At 40.1% G+C, this 25131-nt stretch overlaps 3 protein-coding genes and 1 non-coding gene across 4 annotated transcripts; 3 read left to right on the top strand and 1 right to left on the bottom strand.

Annotated features, from left to right (window-relative positions):
- Positions 1-381: 381 nt before the first annotated feature.
- Positions 382-14001, top strand: cers2a (ceramide synthase 2a). The gene is made up of 12 exons (XM_085346033.1): positions 382-758; positions 6671-6844; positions 6999-7116; positions 7453-7571; positions 8857-8914; positions 9560-9610; positions 9699-9791; positions 10606-10734; positions 11355-11461; positions 12191-12344; positions 12480-12612; positions 13851-14001. Exons 2-12 carry the CDS (start codon positions 6672-6674, stop codon positions 13880-13882), a joined length of 1167 nt encoding a protein of 388 aa, XP_085202159.1. The 5' UTR covers positions 382-758; position 6671; the 3' UTR covers positions 13883-14001.
- A 3612-nt stretch (positions 14002-17613) lies between these two features.
- LOC146609552 (cortexin domain-containing 1 protein) lies at positions 17614-17796 on the top strand. Its single transcript, XM_085345951.1, has one exon. It carries the CDS (start codon positions 17614-17616, stop codon positions 17794-17796), a length of 183 nt encoding a protein of 60 aa, XP_085202077.1.
- A 979-nt stretch (positions 17797-18775) lies between these two features.
- On the bottom strand, positions 18776-18894 carry LOC146609551 (5S ribosomal RNA). The gene has a single exon (XR_014905106.1). It is a non-coding gene; the product is annotated as a 5S ribosomal RNA (ribosomal RNA).
- A 394-nt stretch (positions 18895-19288) lies between these two features.
- On the top strand, positions 19289-24955 carry LOC146609550 (histone-lysine N-methyltransferase SETDB1-B-like). The gene is made up of 7 exons (XM_085346465.1): positions 19289-19460; positions 21637-21969; positions 22057-22227; positions 23530-23731; positions 23818-23891; positions 24002-24192; positions 24503-24955. The coding sequence occupies exons 2-7, from the start codon at positions 21642-21644 to the stop codon at positions 24617-24619; spliced, it is 1083 nt and encodes a 360-aa protein (XP_085202591.1). The 5' UTR covers positions 19289-19460; positions 21637-21641; the 3' UTR covers positions 24620-24955.
- Positions 24956-25131: the final 176 nt, after the last annotated feature.

Raw genomic sequence — 25131 nt, 5'->3', positions numbered from 1 at the left:
TCAAGAAACCAGTTTGAGATTATTTGAGCTTTGTGAGAGGGTGTGTTTAATTCTGGAGACAGCCATCAGAGGATGGGTACACTGTGCTCATAAAGGTATGGACATGGTTGGCTGTGACATTGGCACCATGCTCAGTTGATACTAAGAGGCCCAAAGTGTGCCACGATAATATCTGCAAAATTACACCACCATCATCACTGATACGATCTGAATGTGGAAGCAGTCATTTAGACACAGGCTGAATGCCTGTGTCTAAATGACTCTACTACTAAAAAGAGGCGCGTTTCCGCCTCGTGTGGCACTAAACACTCCTCATAGATGTAGACTAGGCTACCGTCACTTTAAATAGCCTTCCCCCGTCTCATCCTCTTTTTACTTGATATCTACCATATCCAACCCGGCAGTTCAGCGGAAACAGCTTTAGACTACTTTGATGAAACGGGGAGGGGGAAAAAAACACAAAAGTTATTGACATCCTCTTTGGATCCAGCTAAAATCACGACCCCAGGAGAGAGTTTAGGAAGAAAAGTGCGACACGGGCTTTTGTTTTTTTCTTGACTGAGAATGTGGCGAACTTGTGGTTGGAGGAAAGAGTAGATTACAGCTCACTGAGCGGTCAAGTTGGAGCGACTTTAATGGCGAGAACTAGCTGAAATCTCGTCAGCTGCTACAGGAACAGAGGGCAAGCAGAAGCAGCAGCATCAGAGCCGCCGCCATACATTTTAGGACTACCTGCTTACTACAAACAGCGGAGAGAGGTGAGTACGGCACCGTTACACGATGCGGTTAAGACCGTACAAAGCTCCCTCAAAACTTTAATTCCTTTACACTTAATCTCGGACGCACACACTGTTTTTCATTTCTGCTATTTTTAGACAGAAACAGGAGAGTCGCCCTCCCTGGAGCATTTACGTGAAGTTTCAGCCGGGCGGGGGAAGATACCCATGAAACTTAGCTGACACACGCCGTCTCCGGTTCACCAGTTAGGGGGACGTTCAAGTAGCTCTCACACTTTAAGCTAGCAGGCCTTTACTTGTCCCGAATGTCGGCTGTGTTTGTTTTGTGGGAACACCGCGATTAAAAAAAAGGTCATGAAAGTGTGCAAACCGCAAACAGCCGCCGTTAGGAAGTTGTTTGCTAAAGATAAACGGCCATTTATATCTCTGAGCGTGCAATTTAAGTGTCCGCAAAAGAAAAGTTTTCTAACGTAAACACTCAGGGGAGGTTAGCCTGGTTTATCTTGCTCTTTTGTAGAACTCTCATCAGGCTGAGTATTATAAGTGGCACTCTCTGATAAGAGAGTTAAGAGTAGTTGTTCGGGAAACTTATTCAAGGCTCCATCTCAGTGAGTCAGACAGGCTGTTCCGCTATGTCCGGGAGACTCCCCGCTTGCACCACGCTTAATCTCATGCAGCCACTCCCTGCACACGCTTACGCAAACAGCGTAGATGGTGTCACACACTAACTGGAAAACTTTACAGAGGACGTATGAACCTCACTTTTTAGCTCCAGCTTTCAATTCTTGTGTGCTACTAGGGTAGCTTTGCAGGCCTGATTCAAATTCAAAATAATCTTTATTCATCTTTTACTAGGCTTTGGTGCAGCCCTCTCTATTCATAATCTGAAACCAATTTGTAAAGCTAGCTTTCCTCTGATTGGCTTGTCTTTGGTAAACAAAGTTTGGGAAGCTGGTGGGTAGAGCCACTTCTGTAAAGTAAGGTGACACAGACTCTTTGACCTAACAGAATGTCAACCACAGATGCTATAAAAGATGGATGCAGCTTCCAGGTCAGAAAAATAAAAGCCGGTGCACAAGAGCCTTAGACCTGCATACTTTTAGTTGGCCACCAATGGATTATACATGTTGAGAGTATAAAAAAAGTCACTGTGAAAAATCCTTAGACCTTCATTCTACCAGAAGCTCACTGATAGCAACTGTGTAGGATGAAATGAATGATTCCCCAGTCACACAGGGGACTGGCAACAACCTGTCGTAAGTGGGTGGAAAATATTAATATGATCGAGCCAGTAGTCAAACAAGCCTATAGACTGGTCAGTGACCCACTGGCAGCCACCTGTTGCTAAGGAAAAAATATATATTCCCAACTTGTTGGCAAAAAACATCTTGTAATTGGATTCATTGGTTGATTGCTGTGATCGTTCTTTGAATGCAAGTGATGGACTTGTCTACAATTTCCAGCTATCCTCTGAGCAGTAGTGAAAAGGTGTGACACAAACTGGAGATGGAGACTCTTTTCCTTCAAAGTAAAAGCTACAAAGTAAAAGCTGCCAACATGTTGGCTTGGCTAGCGCCAAGGCACAACTTTTACTTTGAAGTCAGGGCTCCTTGATTTTCATTTGTGTTGCACTTTTCCAAGTTGTACTACTAGTAGTTGGTGAGGATTTGCAGACAAACATCAGAAATCACAGGCAACCTGCCAAATCTGCTAGCAACCAAAGCAATCACAAGGAGTTTTTAGTGCAGCACCTTCTTTGCAAACGATTTCAACCAGCAACAACCAGCAACTTTTGGGAACCACTTCAAGGCAGTGGCCAGTTTTGGGTAATAGAAATTTTTGCTTAGCAACAGGTGGTTGTGTCTAATATATTGGACAACGTTTGAGCAGTGATGCATGATATCATGCAAGAAACCTAGAAGTCTGCGGTAAAACACTTTAGCATATTAGGTCCACCTTAAAATGAGTTGGTTGTACAGGAATTGATTCAGCAAGATCTGTACAGTATTTATTTTGAGTGATTCTTAATTTAAGGTCAACCATTTCTTAACTCACAAAATAAAAATGATTAAAGTGGCACCAGTTACATTTACAGTTGTCTAACTCTTAAATTCAAAGTATTGAACAGTTGCAGTTATTAAGAGAGTAGGAAAATATATCCTTTATCTATCATATATCATGTAAGTTCTACCGCAATAATGTGGTTACTTTATTTAAAATAAACCAACAAAAGAAAGATGAGTTATGATTCTTTATAGTACATGGACAAATTGCAGTCTGTGTGACTGGCCCTGATCTCATATCCAGTCTTATTATAAGCAGCTACTGTTGATTTTGTATGTGCTAAAAAGGAGGAAAAGCATTTTGAAAAGGTATGAAAGTGAAAGTTGTGATTATCCAGTGAATCCTTTAGCCTTAAGGAAAACTAATTGTCTTCTCTGTACCTCTGTCAATTTAGATTTCAAAGGAATATTTTTAAGTAGTTAAAAATGCAGAAAAACTGGGCAGAAGATATTGATCATTAACTGTAAGAGACCTAGACAGCTCTCACACAGAGATAGAAGAGATGAGATTTGTTATGAAGCAGTCAAAATCATGTGAGAACAAATGCATGCAGTTTGAAGCTTAAGTAGTACAAAAGCTGGTTAAGAAAATATGCGGCTTTATTTCAGCTTATCGCTGAGCGGCTGGTGTTCTTCCGCCAACTATTGATCTCCAGTCAGGAAGACTTGGAGGAAACATTACACCATCAGAGCAGATACTGCTGCTGTAAAAAAGGCAGGTGCTGCTGTCACTTACCTATAAACTCTTAGGCCTCTGGAATTTTATTGCATGTTATCGCTGCATTTTTTCACTTGCTTTTAAATGTTGCTAGTTTAGTTTGGACCAACTACAGGTACAAATGTGTACCTCAAAGCCTGAGCGGGTCGGTTTCCAGTTCCCCGTGTTAGACAGCAAGTCCTTCTGCATGTTCACCCAAATTCCATAAATCACTCAGGACTGAATAAACCTGCACTCATTAACACATCTATAATGTTTTATAGAGAACCCATTCTCCTTTTGTAAAGTTCAAAAGACTTAACCTGATCTGCAGTCAGCTAAGCAACATTGTGGACACTTTCAGAAAAGGGTTTCTCACTGAGGCATGAGAGTTGACAAACAACAGGAAACAGGTTGACTCAAATCAACCTGAGTAACTCTAACAAACAAGATAGTTGATATTTGACTGTGGCTGTTTCCAGATGAGTCGCTGTATCTCTGAAACAGCCGTCCCACTGAAGCCAAATTAAGGCTGACCGAGCAGATTCGAAGCAGGTTAAAGTCCACACACACATAAAGCTGGATTTTCCTCTTCAATTTTTAGCAACAGAAAGTTGCTCACACTGTCACAAAACACTGTCTGCAGTAAAAAATGTGAAGCAGTAAAGCAATGTTCCGACTCAAATGGCCCGAATCCATAGGTGACTAAACCTCCTTTGAGGTTTTGCCTGTAACTACGCTGAGATCATGCAGTTTGTTTGACTGCAGATTATGTTGCTGTTTGCACACTCTAATAACAAAGCAGTCATACTGCTCTTTAGGTTTCTGACTCTGCTCCTTGTTTTTGGTCCAAAAATTAAAATCAAAAGTTCGAAATTTAAGACATCTCAATCCAGATTTCACTCGAAACCTGGTTCATGACAGCACTGGTTTCCCTGGTCACATCATTGTCTTTGTGTGTGTATGAATGCGAGAGTGAATGAATAGTGGCATTGTAAAGCGCTTTGGGTGCCTTGAAAAGCGCTATATAAATCCAATCCATTATTATTATATTATTATTTGGAAGAAGATTAGAAGATTCTTTAATGCCTTTATGCAGTTACATAAAAAAATTCTGTACGGTAGTTCTTTGGCTAAAAACACAACAAAATACTGCTTCATAAACATCCTAACATGTTATGACCTACAAACGCCACCATTACTTTGTGCGTTAGGTGCATGCTGGGTCAGTGATGTAATCTGGTTGTGCTCCAAAGTGTGGTCCCCACAGGTTTCCTGTGGATAAGAAGAGGAGAAAAGACCAGGACAGTAGATGAAAACAACCTCCAAAAGATCAGTGCCTTTGGTACATTCAGCTGACTATAAATCGGAGTACAACATAACCAGTGGCTGGATGGCAAAGGAGCTGTAAAAAAATTGGTAAAATAAAAATACAAGGGGCAAGGAAAGTCTAGTGTGTGCGTGCGTGCGTGTGCGACTGCAAACTACTCCTAGGCCATCTGAATAAGCAAACTCAGGCTCTTACATATATATCATATATTGCAATGTCATCATGGTGCCTGTAATCACTTAGCAACAGGCTAAAATGACCCTTTTTAGCATTTATGTCCCTTTAGTGCAGAAGAAGAGCATTCTGCTGTTGTATTTTCAAAACGGCATAATCTAAATTAAAGCCACAAAAGTTTAATTATATATGGTTTATTAATATGTCATCACCTTGCCTGGCAATGATCTAACATCAAGCTAAAATGATCCATTTTTAGCATATAAGCAACATCTGCCATCCCCTCCCCCCTTTCTTTTTCTTTTACCATTGCTATCATTGTGATTGAGTATATCAGTTTTCCAACAGCACAAAGAGACAAAACAATACTGTAGCAAGGGCATGAACAAGTCTAAGGAATACGAAAGACGGGAAAGACTCCTTTCCTGTAACGTAGTAAACTTTGCACTACCTTTGCAGGACAGGTTGCTGTGAAATAGAACGAACAGTCATGACCCTGATCACAGGGGAATGTGAGAAACTGCAGCCATCCATAAGTGTTCAGTTTTGTCAGATTAATTACTCTGATGGATATAAACCCCTCATATGCTGCTATACTGTGAAAGGTAGATATGGAACATGTTTATGTGTGTGAACGTGAAACTCGAATTAGATTGTTTGTTTGTTTGTTTGTTTTAAAGTGAAGGAGCACATGATGAAAGTGCACTGAAAATCTTTAGTTGGGGATCCCTTTTAAAATAGGAGTGTTCAATGTGACCCTCCTATTATTATTATTATTATTATTATTATTATTATTATTATTATTATTAATTTGATATCTCAGGCATTGAAAAGCAACATTTAGAATTCATGCAATGCATATCCTTTTATACATTTCCTCATCAGATTGTCTTAGAGGCTAACCCCATAGTTAGAAAGTTGTATAAAAAGAAGTTGCCCTGACTTCTGTAATTGCTTTGTTTAACATGTGTATGATGAAATCCACCGTAATCATTGTGTTAACTGAGCTTGTCAGAGCAGTTGTGTAGTTCTCTTTTCTCTAGAAGTTACAGTGGAAATGAATAAACACCACAAATGGTGAATATCATGTTGTCTCGCTTAAGAGATTATTAGTACACGCTGTTGTGCAATTTCCTGTCTGCCGTTCAGATAAACAGTATGTCATTAATCAGTGAGTACTTATTTAATTAAACACATAATGGCAGCTGAGCTTGGGCGCCGCAGCATTTTGCGTTAATCTGCGGATAAGACTTTGCTGTCAGACATCCAGCATGGCAACTGCTGGAGATGGTACCTGTTTTTCTTTTTGTTTTTTCATGCTGACCCAGACAGTTTATGTATTTGTTTTTTAAATATTGTTGTGTGTGCTGGAAAACACACACAACAATACTGCCTTCAGTACTCCCATTTATCTAGAGCAGGAAGTGTAAGAGATGGTGTGTGTTGGAGACGCTTGGTTAGATTAATAACTTCCAATCAATACTAATTACTCTCAGCTTTCAGTTTGCAGAGCTTCCTCTCAGGATACGGTCACGGCTGAGTTAGTTGCTGGGTTTATCTGATAGAAAATCTAGAAGGAGATCACCAAGCAGACAAAATATTCTTTTTAATACTTGTCTTAATTTCCTTCCATAACATGCAGACTCCTCTCTCTGTGTTTTGTCTATAGGATGCTGTCTCGGCTGAGTGAACTGATATGGGCGGACTGGATTTGGTTTCCCGAAGGCCACGGCTGGGCTGACTTGACGGATCACGATGGCAAAGTGTTCCCTAAACCTCAGGACCTCTGGGCTACTATACCCATCGCTTTCTGCTTCCTCATCATCAGGCAGATATTTGAGCAGTGAGTTTTCTCTAACACTTGTGTCCCACACTGTCATTTGCCTATTAATCTACACCTGTCTGCCTGGTTTGCATGTTTCTTTCTGACAAATATGAAATGATGTGTAAGCCTCATTTTCTACCCAAGTGTACCCCTTCTCCTCCTCTTCCCCTAGGACTGTCGCGATTCCTCTGGCCTCTCTTCTGGGAGTGAGTGACAAGCAGCGTGTTCGTGCTTCTCCAAATCCAGTCCTGGAGTCCTATTTCTGCAGCACATCAAAGCATCCCAAACAGGTACCTGTGTTTGCATACGTCACAGGTGTTTAATTCGTACTCTATGCAAGATTTTAGTGTTTAAGGTTTAAATAGAAGAGACCACGATAGATTTATCTAAATCTAATGTGGTTGGCCCAAGCAGTGTCATCGAGCCGGTACAGAAGTATCAGATGGCTGCTGAAATTGCTATAGACTCCCATGTTAAAATGCCCAAAGTCACCTATGAAATTAACATATTTAAAGACTTCTAGTTAAGGAAATGTATTATACACTTTATGAGACATTTGACTGACATCATTGCAACTATAAATACAGCGCTGACTCTTCTCTTCTTTGTTCTGCTTGTCATGTCAGAGCTCCATTGAGAGTTTAAGCAAGCAGACAGGGTGTTCAGTGCGACAGGTCCAGAGGTGGTTCAGGCGCCGGAGGAACCAGGACCGACCCAGCAAGCTCAAAAAATTTAGGGAAGCAAGGTAAAATAACAATTTCATATCCTTCTACCAAATCTGACACTTCAGCTTCAAAGTATCATGTTATAATAATAATTTGCTTTGGTGAGAATACAGGTCCCCATGACAGTAAAGCCACGTGAAGGAGGCTTTTAATAGCATTTATTTTAATGCATTTTTCTTTTTTATGCATCGTTAAAAGACCATAAAGCAGCTCTATCTGCTGTCACTATGGTTGATACTTCTATTTAACGTGGCAAAAGTTTCATATAATGACGTCAGCACATGTATATAATGACGTCAGAGAAAGGATATTCTTAGTATAGTCATCTGAGACACACGGCTGTGGCTGTGAGCAGTCCCACCCACGTGCTGTTCAAATCTTCTGTTTGTGAGAGCCAGCCAATCAGAAGAAAGCGGCCTTAAAGGACGAGGAACTTGTTTTACACAGAGGATTTTTCATTTTTCATTTTCATTTATTTGTTCATTTTCAGGCACAACAAATACCTATATTGAACATAAAATGCACAAAACAAAAAACAAAAATTGCCTGAAAAAGGATGAATGCTGGACTGCACAATAGCCTAGTAAAAGATAACTAAGCATTATTCTGAACTGTCAGTCGTGCAATGCTGGTATAGTAGAGTCTAAGAATAAAAACATGGAGCTGAAAGATGGCAAAATAGGCTGTGTTTAAAGCGCACATCTATCACAGTAGAGAGCTACAGCTTTCTCTGCATGCTGAAACATCCAACAGGTTGCACATCTAGAAATGGCCCAGTCAACTGTCTTAAAATGGACTTGTGTCAGACAGTAAGAGTGGCTCATTGGATGTAACCTTGCAAAGCTTTTTGTATGAGCTGTCATTACGACAACAATAAAAAATGTTTTGTTTATATTATCCATCACTTATCCATTGTGCACAGATGACTGTTTTATCATGAGTACCTTGGGTTTTAACCCAGACACACCCACAAAAAAGGGAGCAGGACATTTTTTAAATGCTGTTGCAAAACCGCCCATATTGCAGAGAGGATACTGACTGCAAGCAGAAAAATGATAGATGCCAGATTTAAAAAAACACTGAATGTAAACCAGGTGTTTCCAGGCAGTAGTGGAATGGGGTTTTCTAGTTTATATGTAAACTATATGTAAAAAATAAAATGGGATCACTTCAGAAGCAACATTAGCACAGTAGGAACATGTCTTGGTGTTTTTTGCATGTGCCATGCCAGTGTTACGATATTGTATGATGAAGTCACGCTTTACCAGAACTACATTTCTGAGATTGTTGTGCGCTCTCTTCCAGTTGGAGATTTACCTTTTACCTTCTTGCTTTCTTTGCTGGCCTGGCAGTCCTAATTGATGTGAGTATACTGTCAGAAATGTTTGCACAAAGCAAAGTTTCTCTGCAAACAACGACTATGCAAAGGTTAATAGAAGTAAATGCATTTCTGCAAGTTGAAGATTGTTTCCTACAGTGAGTCTCCTGAGATTCAGCCACAAAACTGACCAGCTAATTAAAGTTATTTGTGTTCAGCTGGAGCTGTTTTTTGTACAGAGACAGAAAAAAAAAAAAAAGGAGAGTTAACATGTAAAGCGAGTAAAATCATAGAAGCTCATGGTAAGGTTTGAATTGTAACTTGATTCCAGCTGTCAGTCATCGTCGTCCTCTTCACTTTGGCTTTTACGGGCAAATAATAGGGGGATTCCAGAAACACTCTGGTGACTGTATTTGTGTGGGTAACGCAAGGTGAAACTTCACTTCAAGTTTGGATATGTAACATCTGCGTCATGACTAGAAACACCTTTGTGCTGAGTGAAAACATTTGTTCTGTTCTTTGGTGAAATAGAAAGTCTCTTTGCTACACAGAAAGACAGAAACTGAACTGTGTCTGCACGCTGTGGGATGCTGTGCTTGTATTGCTTGTCATTTGTGTATTAGAGTGCTTGAGCTGTTGTGTTGAACACTTAAACCATCACTAATACGCTGATTGTGTCTCTCCTCTCAGAAACCATGGTTCTACGATGTGAAGCTGATATGGGAGAACTTCCCAAAAATGGTATTTAAAACTGCTCTGTGGCCTTGCTTTCATTCAAATAATGACCTGAGCAATGGCTAAAATAACTCTTCTTCCTCTACTCTCCCAGCCGCTGCTGCCTTCACAGTACTGGTACTACATGATCGAACTAGGCTTCTACATCTCACTGCTTTTCAGCGTAGCGTCAGATGTCAAGCGAAAAGTAAGCGATACTGTTTTGTCTTTAAGCTCTGTTAGATGTCTATCCTATAAAACCCCTCAGCAACCCTCCATCCAGAGAATTCACCCAGTGAGTGCGTATGACACTGAGAATGTATTTTGAGGTTTGGATATTGATTTTCTCCTCAAGTCCTGACTTTATTGTATCGAGTGGTACTTTCTGCATTCAGAACGGCGTTATCGATGGTGAATGGTTCCACTTTATCGTCTCTTTGCTAAAGTCATAGTGAGTGAACAACAAACGGAGCTGCTCCTTTGGTTGGATGCTGTTGGCTTTTTAGCGTCTCTGAGTTAATGTGTGACCAGAGCTCTGTGGAAATCTCACTGTGGAGAGACTGATTTACCATTTTGTCCACAGGTTTGCATGTTGTTGTAAGCAAACTGTGAGGCCTCTGTGCCACGGCCTGTTTTGTAACGCTGGTTCACAAGTTCAAGGAACTAATCTTTTAAACCGAAATGTAGGATTTTTTTTTTAGGCTTATCTGGGAAGCATCAGAGCTGCAATCAGCTTCCGATTTGAAGATTTGTTTTGTAACTTTCAGTTGAGTTTTTCTTTTCTTTCTTTTATTCTAACTCTTTTGAACGTGTATTTAGTTTCTTTTTATACCGCTGAAGTTCTACAATCCTCTGCGTGCAAGAAGTTAATGACTAATAAAGGTTATCTTATCTTATTTGTAAAAGTTGCATCTACCAGACAAATGCGGTCGATTGGTGACCTATCTTTACAGCTTGATCAATAAGTGACTAAATCTGGTGGATTTCAGTTCTTGCATCATCCGTTTCTGTCTTTTCGCCAGGATTTCAAAGAACAGATAATTCACCATGTGGCCACCATCGCCCTCATCAGTTTTTCTTGGTTGGTCAACTACATCCGGGCAGGGACTTTGATCATGTTGGTTCACGATGCCGCTGACTATTTAATGGAGGTATGACGACAACCTGCTAACATGGCAGGAAATGGTACAAAATGAATGTATGTAATCACACAGCAGGTATCAAGCAGCCCTCTGCCTTGATACCTACAAACACTGCAGAGTACCTCCATGCTAATCTTAAGAGCATTGACTGCCTGCCCTCTAGAGGAAAATGCATGAAGAGCTAACTCTCATCTCTCTCTATCTACCCCTCTCTACCTCTATCGGTCCACTTTTCTTTCTGTCATCTCTCTGCATCTCTTTTCTTTCTTTACTTTTCTGTCTGTCCATCTTCTTTTTTTTTCTATTGCCTCTTTCTTTCAGTTTACCTGTCTCATCACTCCATTTTCACTATCTGTGTCTCCATATTTCAGTTTCTTTCTTTCTGTTTCTATTTATTAATTTTAAAGAGACAATGCAGTTTGACAGTTTGAATACAGAGAAACTGATGTGCTACACATCAGTTTCTCTGTATTAGTTTCTAGCTAATACTATTTTCCAACCCGTGTCCCTTTTTTGAGATTTTATATCCATAATGCAAAAACATTTATAGCAATGCACTACTATCATACAAAGCTATGAGAATGAATAATTGTGACTTTAAAATGAATGAATGCTTTCTCTCTTTAAAGTCTGCCAAGATGTTCAACTATGCAGGCTGGAGGAGGACCTGCAACTTCATCTTCACCATGTTTGCTGCAGTTTTCATTGTCACCCGCCTCATAATCCTCCCCTTCTGGTAAAAAATAAAAAGAGTATAAATACAAATAAATGTTTTCCGTTGTTAGAAATGGTAAAGGATACAGTTACAGGATACAGTGCATCATCTGTGTAATTCCTTTGTGCCTCAGAGGTTAACCAAAAACTTTTAAAGCCATTAGAGAAATGCGCTGTTGCACGGATACCAAGCATCTTCATTATCATGATGGGAATTTTCCAGTGTTTTCTTTTGGGCACTGTGGTAAATTACGTCACTGAGCACAAATGGCTTTTGAGAGATGGCCTAACAGGTTGTTCCGGTGTCCTTCATGTTCATGTTTTGCTCTTCCTCGCTGTGAAAGGACTCCACCCCACAAGTGGAGGTGTAAGGTGTCCATACCAATATTGTCCCTGGTTCTTAGCATGCGTCCTCTCTCTGTGTCACAATAGCTGCTGTGTACACGTTCGTAACAGGCAGATTCATTCACACAAATTCCCTCTGGGGTGGGAAGCAGGGAAAAAAAGTACTGTGATGAATAAGCATTACTGGTGCTCTTTTTCAGTTAATGCAGCACTGTGCAGGTAAATGGGTAGTTTACTTTATTTAGTAGAATTTTCCTAAATTTGCTCGAAACTTCCTCTGACTTTATTCTGGAAATGCAACAACAGAGCCATTGTGGAGCCTCCTGGCTCCTCTCAATGGGCTGTTGAAGCTGGCTGTAGGTGGCTCTGACTGGACTCTCTGTTCTGCCTTTGTCCTCTCATTCAGGATCATACATACGACGTTTGTGTACCCGCTGACTCTCTACACCCCCTTCTTCGGCTTCTACTTCTTCAACGGGTTGATGTGTGTGCTGCAGGTCCTGCACATCTTCTGGGCGGTGCTCATCCTGCGCATGGTCGTCAAATTCCTGCCGGGCAATGTGAGAAACACCCGCTTTTGCATTTCTTGAATTTATTAAACCGGCCGTGTAACACAATCACCTCACACTACCAGTTGTAAAATTTTACCCCGTCTCATTTTTTGTTTTTTGTGGTTTTTGTTTTTGGCTCATCAGGACATCGTCGAGGACGAGAGGAGCGATAAGGAGGAAACTGAGTCAGACGATGAAGACGGCGATTGCGAGCGTAGGGAAAAGTCTAGAAACGGGCATGTGCAGAACGGCCACACTGTCCTCAACAACAACCACAGTAAGAGGGACTGATTGGACTGTGAGGTCTGCACGTCAAGTAATGACAGGCCCTGGTCTGAAAGCCAAAGAACGTGAGCGCGGCAGGTTGAAAGGGGGCAGCAGGCACCACACACACACACACACATCCATCCTCCTTTCTTAAACCCGGGTAGTCCAGTTGAAAGCTGACTGCGCATCTTTGATTTACACTAAATGAAATGTGGGGAAGACTGCCATAGACAACCATGATGGTGCTTCACACCAGAGCAGCTGAGTGGTTTCCTCTGTCTTCTCCCCTTTTCTGTTTTTGTTTTTTGTTTCTGTGTTTCTTTGTTCTTTTTTTTTTTTTTTGTGCTGTTTGCCAAGATTTTGCGCTGTTGACCAAGTTACACGTCCAAAACCCACCTGCTTGTAGCTTCATGTTTTAATACTGGAAGTGTTTTCAGGGGAGGCCGTAGTAGTTCCTCCTTGTGGTCAGTTAACACTCTCCTGACTATTACCAACTTTATTATTTTGTTCCTCTGTTTTTGCTCTAAATAACCAAACTGAAGTCAGTGACCTTGTGATGAGCACCATTCTGAATTGTGGAAGTGACTTTCTGTGGACCATGTCGGGCTCTAAGTCCATTTACTGAAGTCCTGAGTTTCAAACACCCCACTCTGATTCATGCAGATGATTTTTTTTTTTTTTGTATTAGTGTGTCTTAAAATCTTTTCTTTTGAGAAGCCAAACGCACACAAGATCATTTTAAGTCTTAGTTTTGTTTTTGCCTAAAATTATTTTTGATTTGTACAGTTTTTATTTTTATTTGTTTCAGTCCAGTCCATGGTTTAAATTTGGGAGCAATTTGTTTGAGTGTAACCGAAAATTGTTTAGTGAATCTTCATCAGCTGAAAGTCGGTACCGTTTCCATTTAGTGTTGTTTTTCCCATCACAACATGCACTTTATGGGTTCTTCTGTAGATCGACATTGATTAATACTGGAGTAAATGGGCTCAATGGCGTTTTGATTCAAGCTGATTGTCCTTTTTGTTTGGAGTATGATTTAGATTTTTTTATATTTATTCTAAATATTTTTGTTTGTGTTGTAAAAAGAAGAAAAATAATGGAAATCTTCAGTAAAAGAAAAAGAATTACACCCCAGAGTATGGTTTACATTTTCTGTTTCATTGTAATGTGCAAAGGCCTTCATCATTTCAAGTAACTGTTTAAAGAAAAGAAGAAAGAAAAGTGATTTTTGTCCCTTTTTCATCACAGACGTCCCACGATCTCTGAAAGCCCGTCGATGACTCAGCTGCCTGTGGCTCCTTCTGAAAAGCTTTGCTTCTACTCAGTTGTTTTTATTCTGCATTATGTGCTGCTGAGATGTAAAATTCATAATGACCAGAATGATAAAGATAAACATGGATAACAATTCTGTGGGGTTTTTTTCCTTTTCATTTCAAACTAAACTTAAGAGTTTTGGCATTTTTAACACTGAGGTAATAATGGAGTAGAACCTGAGGTTAAAGTAAATGATAATGGAGACGATTAACCGTTGAATGGTTTTATGAATGAATGGTTTTTCTTTTACACAAAAAACTTAAGTGTAAGAAAACTGGAATAATTAGCCTCCAGGCACAGAAGCCCCCGAGGCAGATTAGACTGGTGTGTGTGTGTGTGTGTGTATATATTTTGTTTTTCTATTTTTCCTGAGCAGTGCTTTTAGTTCCTACTTGCATACGTGACAATTAATTGACCAATTGACATAGTTTTTCTTATATATTTAGTTCTCCGGGGCCGTGGTGAACTCCTCTAATTCCTTATTTTGTTTACGTGTGTGTGTGTTTTTACAAATATGTTTGACTGAAAAAAACATATTTGGTAAATCAAAATTATTATTTATTTATTTTGTCATTACGTGAAACTGGCTAACTGACAGCTCCCAAAAATGTAACATTTATATATAAAAAAAGATCTCTCTAATTCAGAAAACCACATGATGTTACCATGTGTTGCCTAGCAACCAGAATGACCTTTTTTCTGTATTTATGCACTTATATCACTTTTTACATATATTAAATAAATAGATAAAAAAATGTATAGTGCAGTTTTGTCAGAAGCCTGTTATTGACACAAATTATACGGCATGTACACATACTGGACATTTTTCAGCTTTTTGGGGTCTTTTAAAAAAGTTGAAGTAGCTGATAGTCCTAAAAGTTTTACTCAGACCTTTTTTTTTTTCTCTTTTCTCATTTTTGTTCTTTTCCATAAACTATTTGTACTACATGAAAACAAAGTCCCAATAACAGTCTGTCATTATTCCCATTCTCTCTCATCTGAATGTGCGGATCTGAGAATCCTTTCTTTGGAACACAAAATGATATGGTCATCATTAAGGAGCCCTGTGTAGGTGGAGTAAATGCAGTCTGGCATGAATACTGTACATCAGTCACTGGTTCTGCTGGTGTAGACCCGGAGGCACCGTGGAGCTATTACAATATCAGATGGCACAAAGTGCTGGTGACACACAGCCGCCTGGCACATTTCTCAAGATGATTTTTTTTTTTTTTTTCCCCCAGTTGTCCTAAAAACAAACAAACAAAAGTGTCTAAAAGTTTAACATTTAAGATCCTAAGACGTAACCACTTCTGGATTCTTCCTCCGCCCATCTCTCTCTTCCCTACAGTATTTTGGCTTCAGTCTAAAAGGCCTCCTTACCTAATTGCATATTGAGTGGGATCACTTTACCGCCGTGCCCTACACTACAGCCTGGACACTGTTCATGTCACTGGCAGCATCACTGTAACAATCTCCATTTTAAAGTGGCAGAGTCAATTTCCAGCCTTCTCTCGCATCCTGCTCTGCAATTTAATTGCTAATGCATCTCCTGTTTCTGCTCCTCTGGCTTTCATTTCCTCCTCTGGGTACAATCTTACTCTTCTTGCTTAAATCTCTTCCTTTTGCTCTACCATCAAGTTTCCCCCTCCTTCCCTCGCTACCTTTTCGGCTCTGTGTAAAGAATAAGCTCAGTGTCACCTGAGGTGCCGAAGTTTTGCTGGTGTGAAGGCTAATCGGTGACAGTGATGAAGATCCTCCTGACAGGACAACAAAAGCAGTGGGGTGTTTGAGTCACTTGTGAACTGTGTAGACCGTTATTCAATTCCTGCTTAAGTATTAATAAGGCTTTACATGCCCTGGGGAGGTCGTGAGATGCAAGTGCATGCTTGTGCATCTTGCATGTGTATGCATGTGTCTCTCAGTGCAAGAGCTAATTTGTGGGCTGCTCATTTTTCTTGACAATCACGAAAGAGGAGGCTGGTAAAGACTTTTGTAACTGAGGACCAGCTCATGTAATCGGAGTAATAAGGAGCCTCAGAGGAAAGCAGGATGCTATGAACACTTTTGAAAAGTTTTGTTGGAGAGGATCTGCAGCGAAAAGTCCTGCACGGGACGGATGGTGAGTTTGAATTATTTCAGTTTTTTTTGGGGGGGGTTCTTGGATACATGTTTAACTTTACTCATCCTCAGTGTCCTCAGATAATGTATTGATTCAGTCACTCTTTGGGGAAAACTTTAAAGCAGTTTTTGCCTCATTAGGCACGATTTACAGATCTCACTCAACTTTGTTTTCAAAGTTCGCTGAAACGCATTTTCGCACAGTGAGTTTCACACAGTAACAAATGTTGCTCACACTTGTTGCTTAAGTCGCCGTTCAAACTGGTGGCAGGTCAGAGCGAGGTCGAGCTGAAGAAAAAAAGAAATGGATGCCTCAGAATAATTTACTTACAAAAAAGTGTCTCAATATTTTTCTCTTATGTTGATATATAGTAAGAGAGCTCTGCTGTACATATAAAACATTAACATTTATTGTGTTCTGCTTTTCTACTGTGAATGAGAAGTAGCACAGAGAGCGACTCAGTTTCTCTTTCCCGTATAAACCAGTGCTTTGGTACGTCTACACAATATAAAGGTTGGGGAGGGTCTGTTTGTGTTTTTATGTCATATTTTTGTCATTTTTAGCTCATCCAGGCAAACGCTGGTAGGATGTTTAGTGAAACTTGCACACAGTGAACACATAACAAGCAAAGTGTGCTCAAGGTTAAGGTCACATTCGTAGCTTTACAGCCAATAAACTGCATTATGATGGATCATGAGCTTGGTGACCTACTAAATCATCAATGTGGTGGTTGCAGAATTACAAGACGACCAGGTGATGTTGAAAATGTGTCCTAAACACACACACACACACACACACACACCTTTTTGTACTTTTTGTGTAATGAATGCTGCATACTGTTGTTATTATGACCTGTTGTGGGGATGACGCAGACAAAAGCAGTTTTTGTGTTGTGAGGTTTGTGAGGGTGAGTTTGTGAGGTTTTGCCAGAAGAGTCACGAGTTTAGCAACTGTAGTTTGGAAATTGTGTTTCAAGAAATGTGTCCAGACAGCTGTGGACGTTTTGATCATTTAGCGAGAGCTACTGTGCCTGTTCCTGCAGGAGAAATTAGAAAGTGGTGATTATTAAAGACAAAAAGAGTCTATCAGTCACTTCTTTGGCTTTTCAAATGTTGTAATTCTCTTAAATGAACAAGTTATGGGGAAGACTTGCTGGATAAACTGTAATTAACAACTGATTCGAAGTGATTCACTGCAGTTTTTATGGGCTCATCGATAAGATAACCCTGCAGGTGCAACATGTAAATCTATGGTGGAATATTTTGCATTCTAACGGTTTTTCCAGGTGTTTTTTTTTCCCTCCCTTTGTTAGACACAGAAATGTGACAAACTGCTGCTGATCGGAATAAAAACCAGACATTTGCTTCTGCATTGAAAGTGTCGTCCTCCATGCAGCCAGGATAGACTTCATTGGTTATGTGCTGCCTCTGTATTCAGAAGCTGTTTGTCACCTTTTTTCTTTCATGCGCAAAGTCACCACCAACACCTTGAGCATGCACGCCGTCCCAAAGTGATGCTGCTGCGCTGAAAAAGGAGAAGAAACGGAAACTGTCTCCCTTCACCATTATCGCTGACCACATGGATAAGCCGTCTCACCCCGTGCCGCAGTTCGAGGTGGACGTGGACCTGGGCTTTGCTCTCTTCTTTCTCTTCCTGCTGTGTTTTTTCCTTCTGGTGACGGTGGTACGCTGCGCCCAGACCGTCGTGGACCCTTATGGCTCGATCTCCACCTCCACCTACCAGGAGGAGCAGATCACCTGAGATGGAGAGAGGGAGAAGGGGTGGGGTGAGAGTGCAATCTTACCACTGTGTGGGTGCATACTTTTAAGATCATGTGGTTTATAATGTATGTACAAAAAAGCTTCAGGACATTGAGCAAAAAGCAAGCAGTCTCATGGAAGACATGAGGCGTGCATCGTGATGCTTTTCAGTGTTTCAGACTGAGGGCTCGAAGCACCGAGCTGTTAAAATCAGACTTTGTTCCAAGCATTAACACAAAGATCTGTCATGTTTAAGGCTTTTGGCCTTTGTTGGGTTGTTACTGAAAATGTTTCTCACAAGTATTTCTCATTAAATTAGCAACTAGCAAATTTCAGGTTTTCTTTTTCTGTACGTCAAACTGTTTAAATGTGATGCATCTTCTGTGTTCATACTCACAATTAATCAACAATCAAAAGCAGCTCATGTTTCCCTACAGTCCTCCAACACCGCTGTAGGCAGGACTTACAGGTACTATGAAGGTTTTTACAGACTAGTCACAAGAGCAACAACCAACAGCAAAACCAGAATGAGGGCAAAAGAAGGAAAACAGGTTTGTATTCAAATATGTTCAGTTTCTAACTTTCAGTTCCTCGAATTTCCAGAGTGGGGAAGCTGCTCATTTCAGTTTAGCTTTCATTGTTTTGAAAATATTTAGTTTCTGTCTGAGGCATAAACTAAACTAAAGAGGCAAGAGATTTAAAAAAGCCAGGCTACCATGATTCCCTCCATATTTGGGAAAAACTGAAATCTAGTTTTGTTTTTTTGTTTACTTTGGTCAACTAACATGTTTTTCTTCACCTAGTTCTGTCTTCTAGTTTAGCTTTTGTCATACAAAACTTTTTCTGTGTGGACCGTCTATGCTCCAAACCATTATTTAATTCAGCATGAGTGGTCTCAATGCGCTCTTTGTTACCCTGGCTGCTGCTTCAACACTGTCTACCCTGGAGCAGTAGCGCCCTCTGCTGGACAAAAGAGGAAAAGCTTACAGCACCTGGTATTCCCAGGCGGTCTCCCATCCAAGTACTGACCAGGCCCGACCCTGCTTAGCTTCCGAGATCAGACGAGATCGGGCGTGTTCAGGGTGGTATGGCCGTAAGCGAGAACATCCTTCATAAAAAGACTATTTATAGATTCGAAGTGTTATATATGTCCACTTGAGAATATGGTTGATTTTATTAACTAAAAGAACATACCACTATTTAGTCAGCGATGACTTGATTGTAGTTTTTTTTTCTCCCTATAGTGTTACAATGTCTAAAATATTGTTTGAAACTGCTTCTTAACATAAAATTATATAAATAATAAAAGGTATCATATTATTTAAGTTTTCGTAGACTGCTGCTGACACAAGCCTGCAGTCAAAATGGCGTGTGCCGGAGGACAATACCGGGGAGACGACGATAGGGGGCAGCACTTCTCAGATTCATTTGTTAACAACCACTTTTGAACGCCGAGAAGAAGGAGAAAAACAACAAGTCTGTTAAGATGGAGGAAAAACCTGCCTGATAATTTTGGATAACACACATTTATATAAAAAAAAAAAGAAAAAAAGAAAAAAAAGTGCAGTTATGACGCAAACTCCAAAACAGTGATTTCAGTGTTAGCCTGATATGTAGCTGCCGCTCCAGCTCTCATTACAGCGGATAATTAAGCCATAACATCAGGTAAGTGGTTGAATTATTTGTGTTTGTATTAAATGAGGTAAACCCCCACGCAGCTTGATTGTAGGTAGGAAATGTGTCTAAACACAGCTTTGTTTTGTTATTTGTTCGTTCTCAGTAGGCACAGCTGTAGCCCTTTAAACAGCTTTCAGAGTAGTGTCTCACGGTGCTACAGCACTCCTGTAGCAGCAAAAACAAAAAAGTTCACATTTTCTGATTCATTCTCAGGGCTTCAGGACACAGTGATGTCACATGTTTTTTGTTTGTTTTTGCGAAAAACAGTTTCACTTCCAAGGAGTTGCCATTTGGCATTGGTGCTAATGCTGATCCAGATATTAAATTTTAAATGAAAATGCAAATGTTTTCTGTATGACTTCCTCTTTACAATGTTGCTTCAGTTTAATTAGGTTTTATGCATTCATTTATGCACAGTCCTGCCAGAGCATTTCAGCCAGTTTGACTGATCCGTGTTTGTGCTAATATGCTGTGCATTATGGCCAAACATCTCCACCTTGGAACTCATCTTTCTAAAGCACATTGTTCCATAAATTATCTGGTTTGCTCAGATGCAACTCTGCAAACCTAAGCAGTGCTCCCATGTTCTTTCTTAAAGAGAAAAGGCTTTCTCCTGCAGCCCTTTAGACAAGTCATACTCTTTTTCTGATTGTACTGTCACAAACATTAAAGTTATACATTCTCACTGCTCACATGTCACATACTTTTAAGACATTACACAACAAACTTGCTAAGTTAAACCGAGTTGCTCACACAGGTATAGCTGGGTGGTGCTTTAATGAAACAGCAGGTGCTGTCTACTCTCCAGCTGCTCCTGGCCACCCCTTTAAAACATGCTGCTGTGAGCTGAGCTCTGACACCAGGTATTTCTACAGTTAGTGGCTGGCCTGACTGAGTCACTGCCATTTGGAGTGTTATATTTTGCATGTTAGTGAGATACATACATATATATATATATATATATATATATATATATATATATATATATATATATATATATATATATATATATATATTTTTTTTTCTTTCTGTTTATGTTTTACACCACTTTATTCACCATATTTTCATCATAATGTTTTGACAATGGTGTGTGGTCTTAAAGCAGGGGTGTCCTGCAGGTTTTAGACCTTAGCCTGGGTCAACATACCTGAATCAAATAATTAGGCCTCTGGAGAACTTCAAGACATGTTGAGGAGGTAATTAGCAACTTAAATCAGCTGTGTTGGCTCAAGGACCCATCTAAAACCTGCAGGACACTGACCCTTGAGGCCTGGAGTTGGACACCCCTGTCTTAAAGAGATGTTTAGAAAAGGCCTTCGGGTCATCGTTGTCCACTTATTTTGAAGCATTATCCAAGTTAATTTCAATTTCAGTGGCAACCAGGGCATGTTCATCATTTTCCCTCCTGGCTCAACCTGGCTACTGGATCAGCATTTTACTGGTCCTGTATATTTACTACTGACTTATTAAGTAGTGCTTGAAAATGCAGTACAGTAAATGCTGTGCCCCACTTAACGCTACAAATATCGCTGCTAGAAAGAGATGCAGTGGCTGCTGTCAATTTGCTGCACAGGTAACAAGAAATCTGGCAAATTTAAAGATCTAACAGCTTATCTGTAAACAGAAGGCTTTTTTTCTAGCTTCTGATTAATTTATTTGTGCTGTTGTTGTGTGAAACAAACCAGCGGCAGATGGTAGTTTAAAAATGTGCTGATTTTTGCACCTAATTAGATTTTAAACCTCTAATTCTTAACCTGACAGCACAGGTTTTGGGTTTATGTAATTAAAAAAAACAGACAAACAAAAACCAAGTGGACCGTTGTGAGCATGGAAATTACAATCATGGCCTTCGAGATTGAGGCAAAAGGTTGAGGTCATTATCGATGAAGAGTCAGACCACAGAGGGTGAAAAAGCCTTCGTCCCCTTGGGAATTATATTTAAGCAACCATATATTGTATAGAGTGAAAATCAGTGGACTTTATATAAGAGATCTCCTCTGACACACAGAAAAGGCAGCTTTAACAAATGTTAAATGTGAATTTGATTGATAGCATTTTCATTTTCTTTTGATGGCAAGCTACAGTTGTCAGGATTTGTTCTCACCACGATGAAAGTCTGGCATGGCGATGGCTCAAGTTTCACTGATGCTTTTTTTCTTTTCAGACACTATGTCTGAATCGGCATGTGAGCCCATTCACTCCACAAATGAAACCAGCAGCCAAATGACACAATGGGAAAATGGCTCGGCCTCTCTTAATCTAATAAAGAAAGCAGTGGTGGTCTTGACCAGACTGCCCGATTATAAGATCAGCGCCCTGCGACCGCCGATGCCTCAGCAGTCCCACAGCGAAGCTGAATTCTCCAGCAGCTCCGGTTCTGATATGCAGTGGCAACCAGAGGATGATTCCACTGATTCCGATTTTTCGGTTTCGAACAATAATCAGAAATCTGACAAGAACAGCAGCGGTGACACAAGGAAACCCTCCAACAGCAGTGGTAAGGCCACAAACATTACCACTTGAATCCTGCTCTCAAAACTCTCAAATAACTTTAAAATTCCACTTCTTACTTTTGCCCTCAAAGAAATAAACCCCTCTGTTGGGATATCACCAACTTCTGCCCACTGCTCTCATGAAACTACGAACATCCATCCTAACTTACCGCAGGATGAAGTGAAAGTGGACATGATGGTCTTGGCCAGGAAGAAACGCATGAAGTGGCAGCGTGGGAAAATAGTGGAGATAATTTCAAAGGGTAAGAGAAAATACTGCAGGTTTTCCAGGAATTATGATTTTCTTTGTTTGTTTATTACCCTTTAAACTTGTTAGTCCTTTTCAGATGAGAGCATTTCATTTCATTGTTGTTGTTTTTTTTGTATATTTGTATAAAAATATCTTTTAATTCAATTCAATTCAATTTTATTTATACAGCCCCAAATCACAACACCAGACACCTCAAGGTGCTTTATATTGTAAGGTAGACCCTAAAACAATACATGCAGAGAAAAACCCAACAATCATATGATAATAACAATAATGGATTGCATTTATATAGCACTTTTCGAGACCCTCAAAGCGCTTTACAATTCCACTATTCATTCATTCTCACATTCACACACTGGTGGAGGCAGCTACAGTTGTAGCAGGAGCAGACCTGGAGCAGACTGACAGAAGCAAGGCTGCCATATCGCGCCTCTGGCTATCACCAGTAGTCGGTAGGTGATAAGTGTCTTGCCCAAGGACACAACGACCAAGACAGACAGAGCTGGGGATCAAACCAGCAACCTTCCGGTTACAAGATGAGCTTCCCAACCCCCTGAACCACGGTCGCCCCATGACCCCCTATGAGCAAGCACTTGGGTGACAGTGGGAAGGAAAAACTCCCTTTTAACAGGAAGAAGGCTCTGGCAGAACCAGGCGCGTAAAGAAAATATCTTTAAGCGATGGATTCTTGTCCACCAAAATATACACATTTAAGGATGTGACCTCAGTGTGGTTAAGATTTTCAGCTTTTTTCTCATATTTAGCTGGCAGTGGGCGAGAGGATTGCACACTCTGGACATCAGTCAATTACAGGGCGCACTGCTTCCATTGGGCATATTTAGGATAGTGATAGAGTCATGGTGCATGCAGGAAAACTGTTGCACTTGTGGACATGACTTAATGAAGTATAACCACTTTTTTTTTTATTATTCTTAGTTTTCTGCGTTTGTCACTGCATGAGCCAGCAACTTAAATTTTTTAAAAAGGACATTGACCAAAGTGCTCCAAAGCAATTAAAAGAATTTGAACCCTTGTTAAATAAACTGAAAATGAAAGACAAAGACAAATGAAACGTTAAAAAGGTGAATAATAACTTAAAATATGTTATTCCTGTTTATAAAAGATGCATTTTCATTTTCTTTCTAATTTGTGAAGTACATGCGGTAAAATCTAGGCAGGCTGACATGTGTTCAGACAGCAGTACTTCACTTTTAAATATGAACCACCATTATTCAAAAAGGAAATAGCATTTAAATGGTAGGAACTAAAAAAAATTTTTCTTCCTCTTTACCAGAAGATGGACGGTTAAAGTACAAAGTTAGCTTTGAAGAAAAGGGGAAGATTCTAGTATCCGGTCACCACATTGCCTTTGACACCCCACCAAAGGTAGAGCATCTTTTTGTCGGCACTCGGGTTGTTGTTCAGTGCCAGGATAACAAGTTCCAGTTCCGGCCTGGTGTTTTAGCCGAGCTCCCCAGCAGAAAGAACCGCTTCAGGTGTTCATACCTCTATGAACAAACATAATCACGGGCTTTTTGTCAGAAGAAACGAGTGTCTCACACATCGCTGTTTCATTTTCCAGGTTCTTGGTCTTTATGGATGATCACACGCCGGTCTATGTCGGCTTACCTTTTTTTCACCTGGTTTGCAGACCGTGTAAGTTGTGCTGTGCTCCGGCTTTTCTTTTACTCACAGTTGCAGCAAGCAGCAGACAGGAGAGTGTTTATTTGAAGCACGCTTACGTATTTAATTCATTATTTCAACAGTGGAAAACATGTTTGACGACATTCCCGACGGCTTTCATAAGCATTTCATGAAACAGTACATGAAGGACTGGCCGTACCCTCATTTGACCATATACAGTGTTGGACAGAGCCTCAATGCAGAATACTTCGGAGAGCAGCAGAGGTGTGAGGTGCAGGCGATCGACTGCAGCTTGATACAGGTTGTTTTTCAGGTGGGTGTCTTTTTTTTTTTCTTTTTTTTTATCTTTACATTTTAACCAGTCAACAGCAGATCTAATGCTTATTCATACTTCAGTAAATATATTTAACAGAGGTGCTTGTCAGGTTGTGGCACAGGATTTCAGGAAGGTTTGAAATTATGAGTTACAGACAGCATGTTTAACCTAAAAACATATCTCCAGTGTAAGTCCGCCTTGGCTATGTTTAAATAATCCAAAACTAAAAAAAACAAACAAACAACACTCCCGTTTCTTTTCCTAATCACCTTTCCTTGACAGTGTGCCTTTTTTATGTCTCACTCAGGCTGACCATCACAGAGAGTGGATCTACAGAGGCTCCATACGCCTGGAACATGCACAGGCTAGATTTTTGGAAGTGAGCGTGAGGAGAGAGGCCATGAATGAGTCTGACTCTGACTAAATATCCACAGAGAGTGGATGCTGTGAAAATACTGGGAATAGCATTCACAACCCCCAGAAATGTGCCATTGCATCTCTTTGGAAGAAGATTGGCTTGTGAGCGTGCAAATAAATGGCTCAAGGATATAAGGAGGAGATTTAACCTGTTTGAACGGGGTGCTAATTTTGTAATCTTTAATTTGCTGCACAGTTGTGCAAAGTGACTGAGTGGACCATCGCACTGCCGAATGAAACAAGACATAATTTTTCCTAGAAAACATGCGAACGGTGATTTTCTTTTTCAATTTCTAAAGAAATGGCACTTTATAATTGCACAACTTTTAACAGCAAGGTTAAGCAGCTGTATTTTTTCAACTTTTTTTTTTTGAACAGTTCTATGTGAAAATGTTCATACCCTCATTTATTAACTTGGCCACGAATAGAAATTTGTCTGATGTGTGTTCATTCACTTTTTTCAGTGTTGTTTTTTATGAATTGGGAACAATTCATATAAACCTTTTTTCATATTTACAG

The sequence above is a fragment of the Diplotaxodon limnothrissa genome, linkage group LG22, assembly GCF_057381915.1.
Source record: "Diplotaxodon limnothrissa isolate DT_005_m linkage group LG22, D_limnothrissa_male_GT1.1, whole genome shotgun sequence".
Lineage (NCBI taxonomy): Eukaryota > Metazoa > Chordata > Actinopteri > Cichliformes > Cichlidae > Diplotaxodon > Diplotaxodon limnothrissa.
The sequence above is the reverse complement of the archived record's forward strand: the minus strand, read 5'-3'. Positions and strand labels throughout refer to the sequence as shown.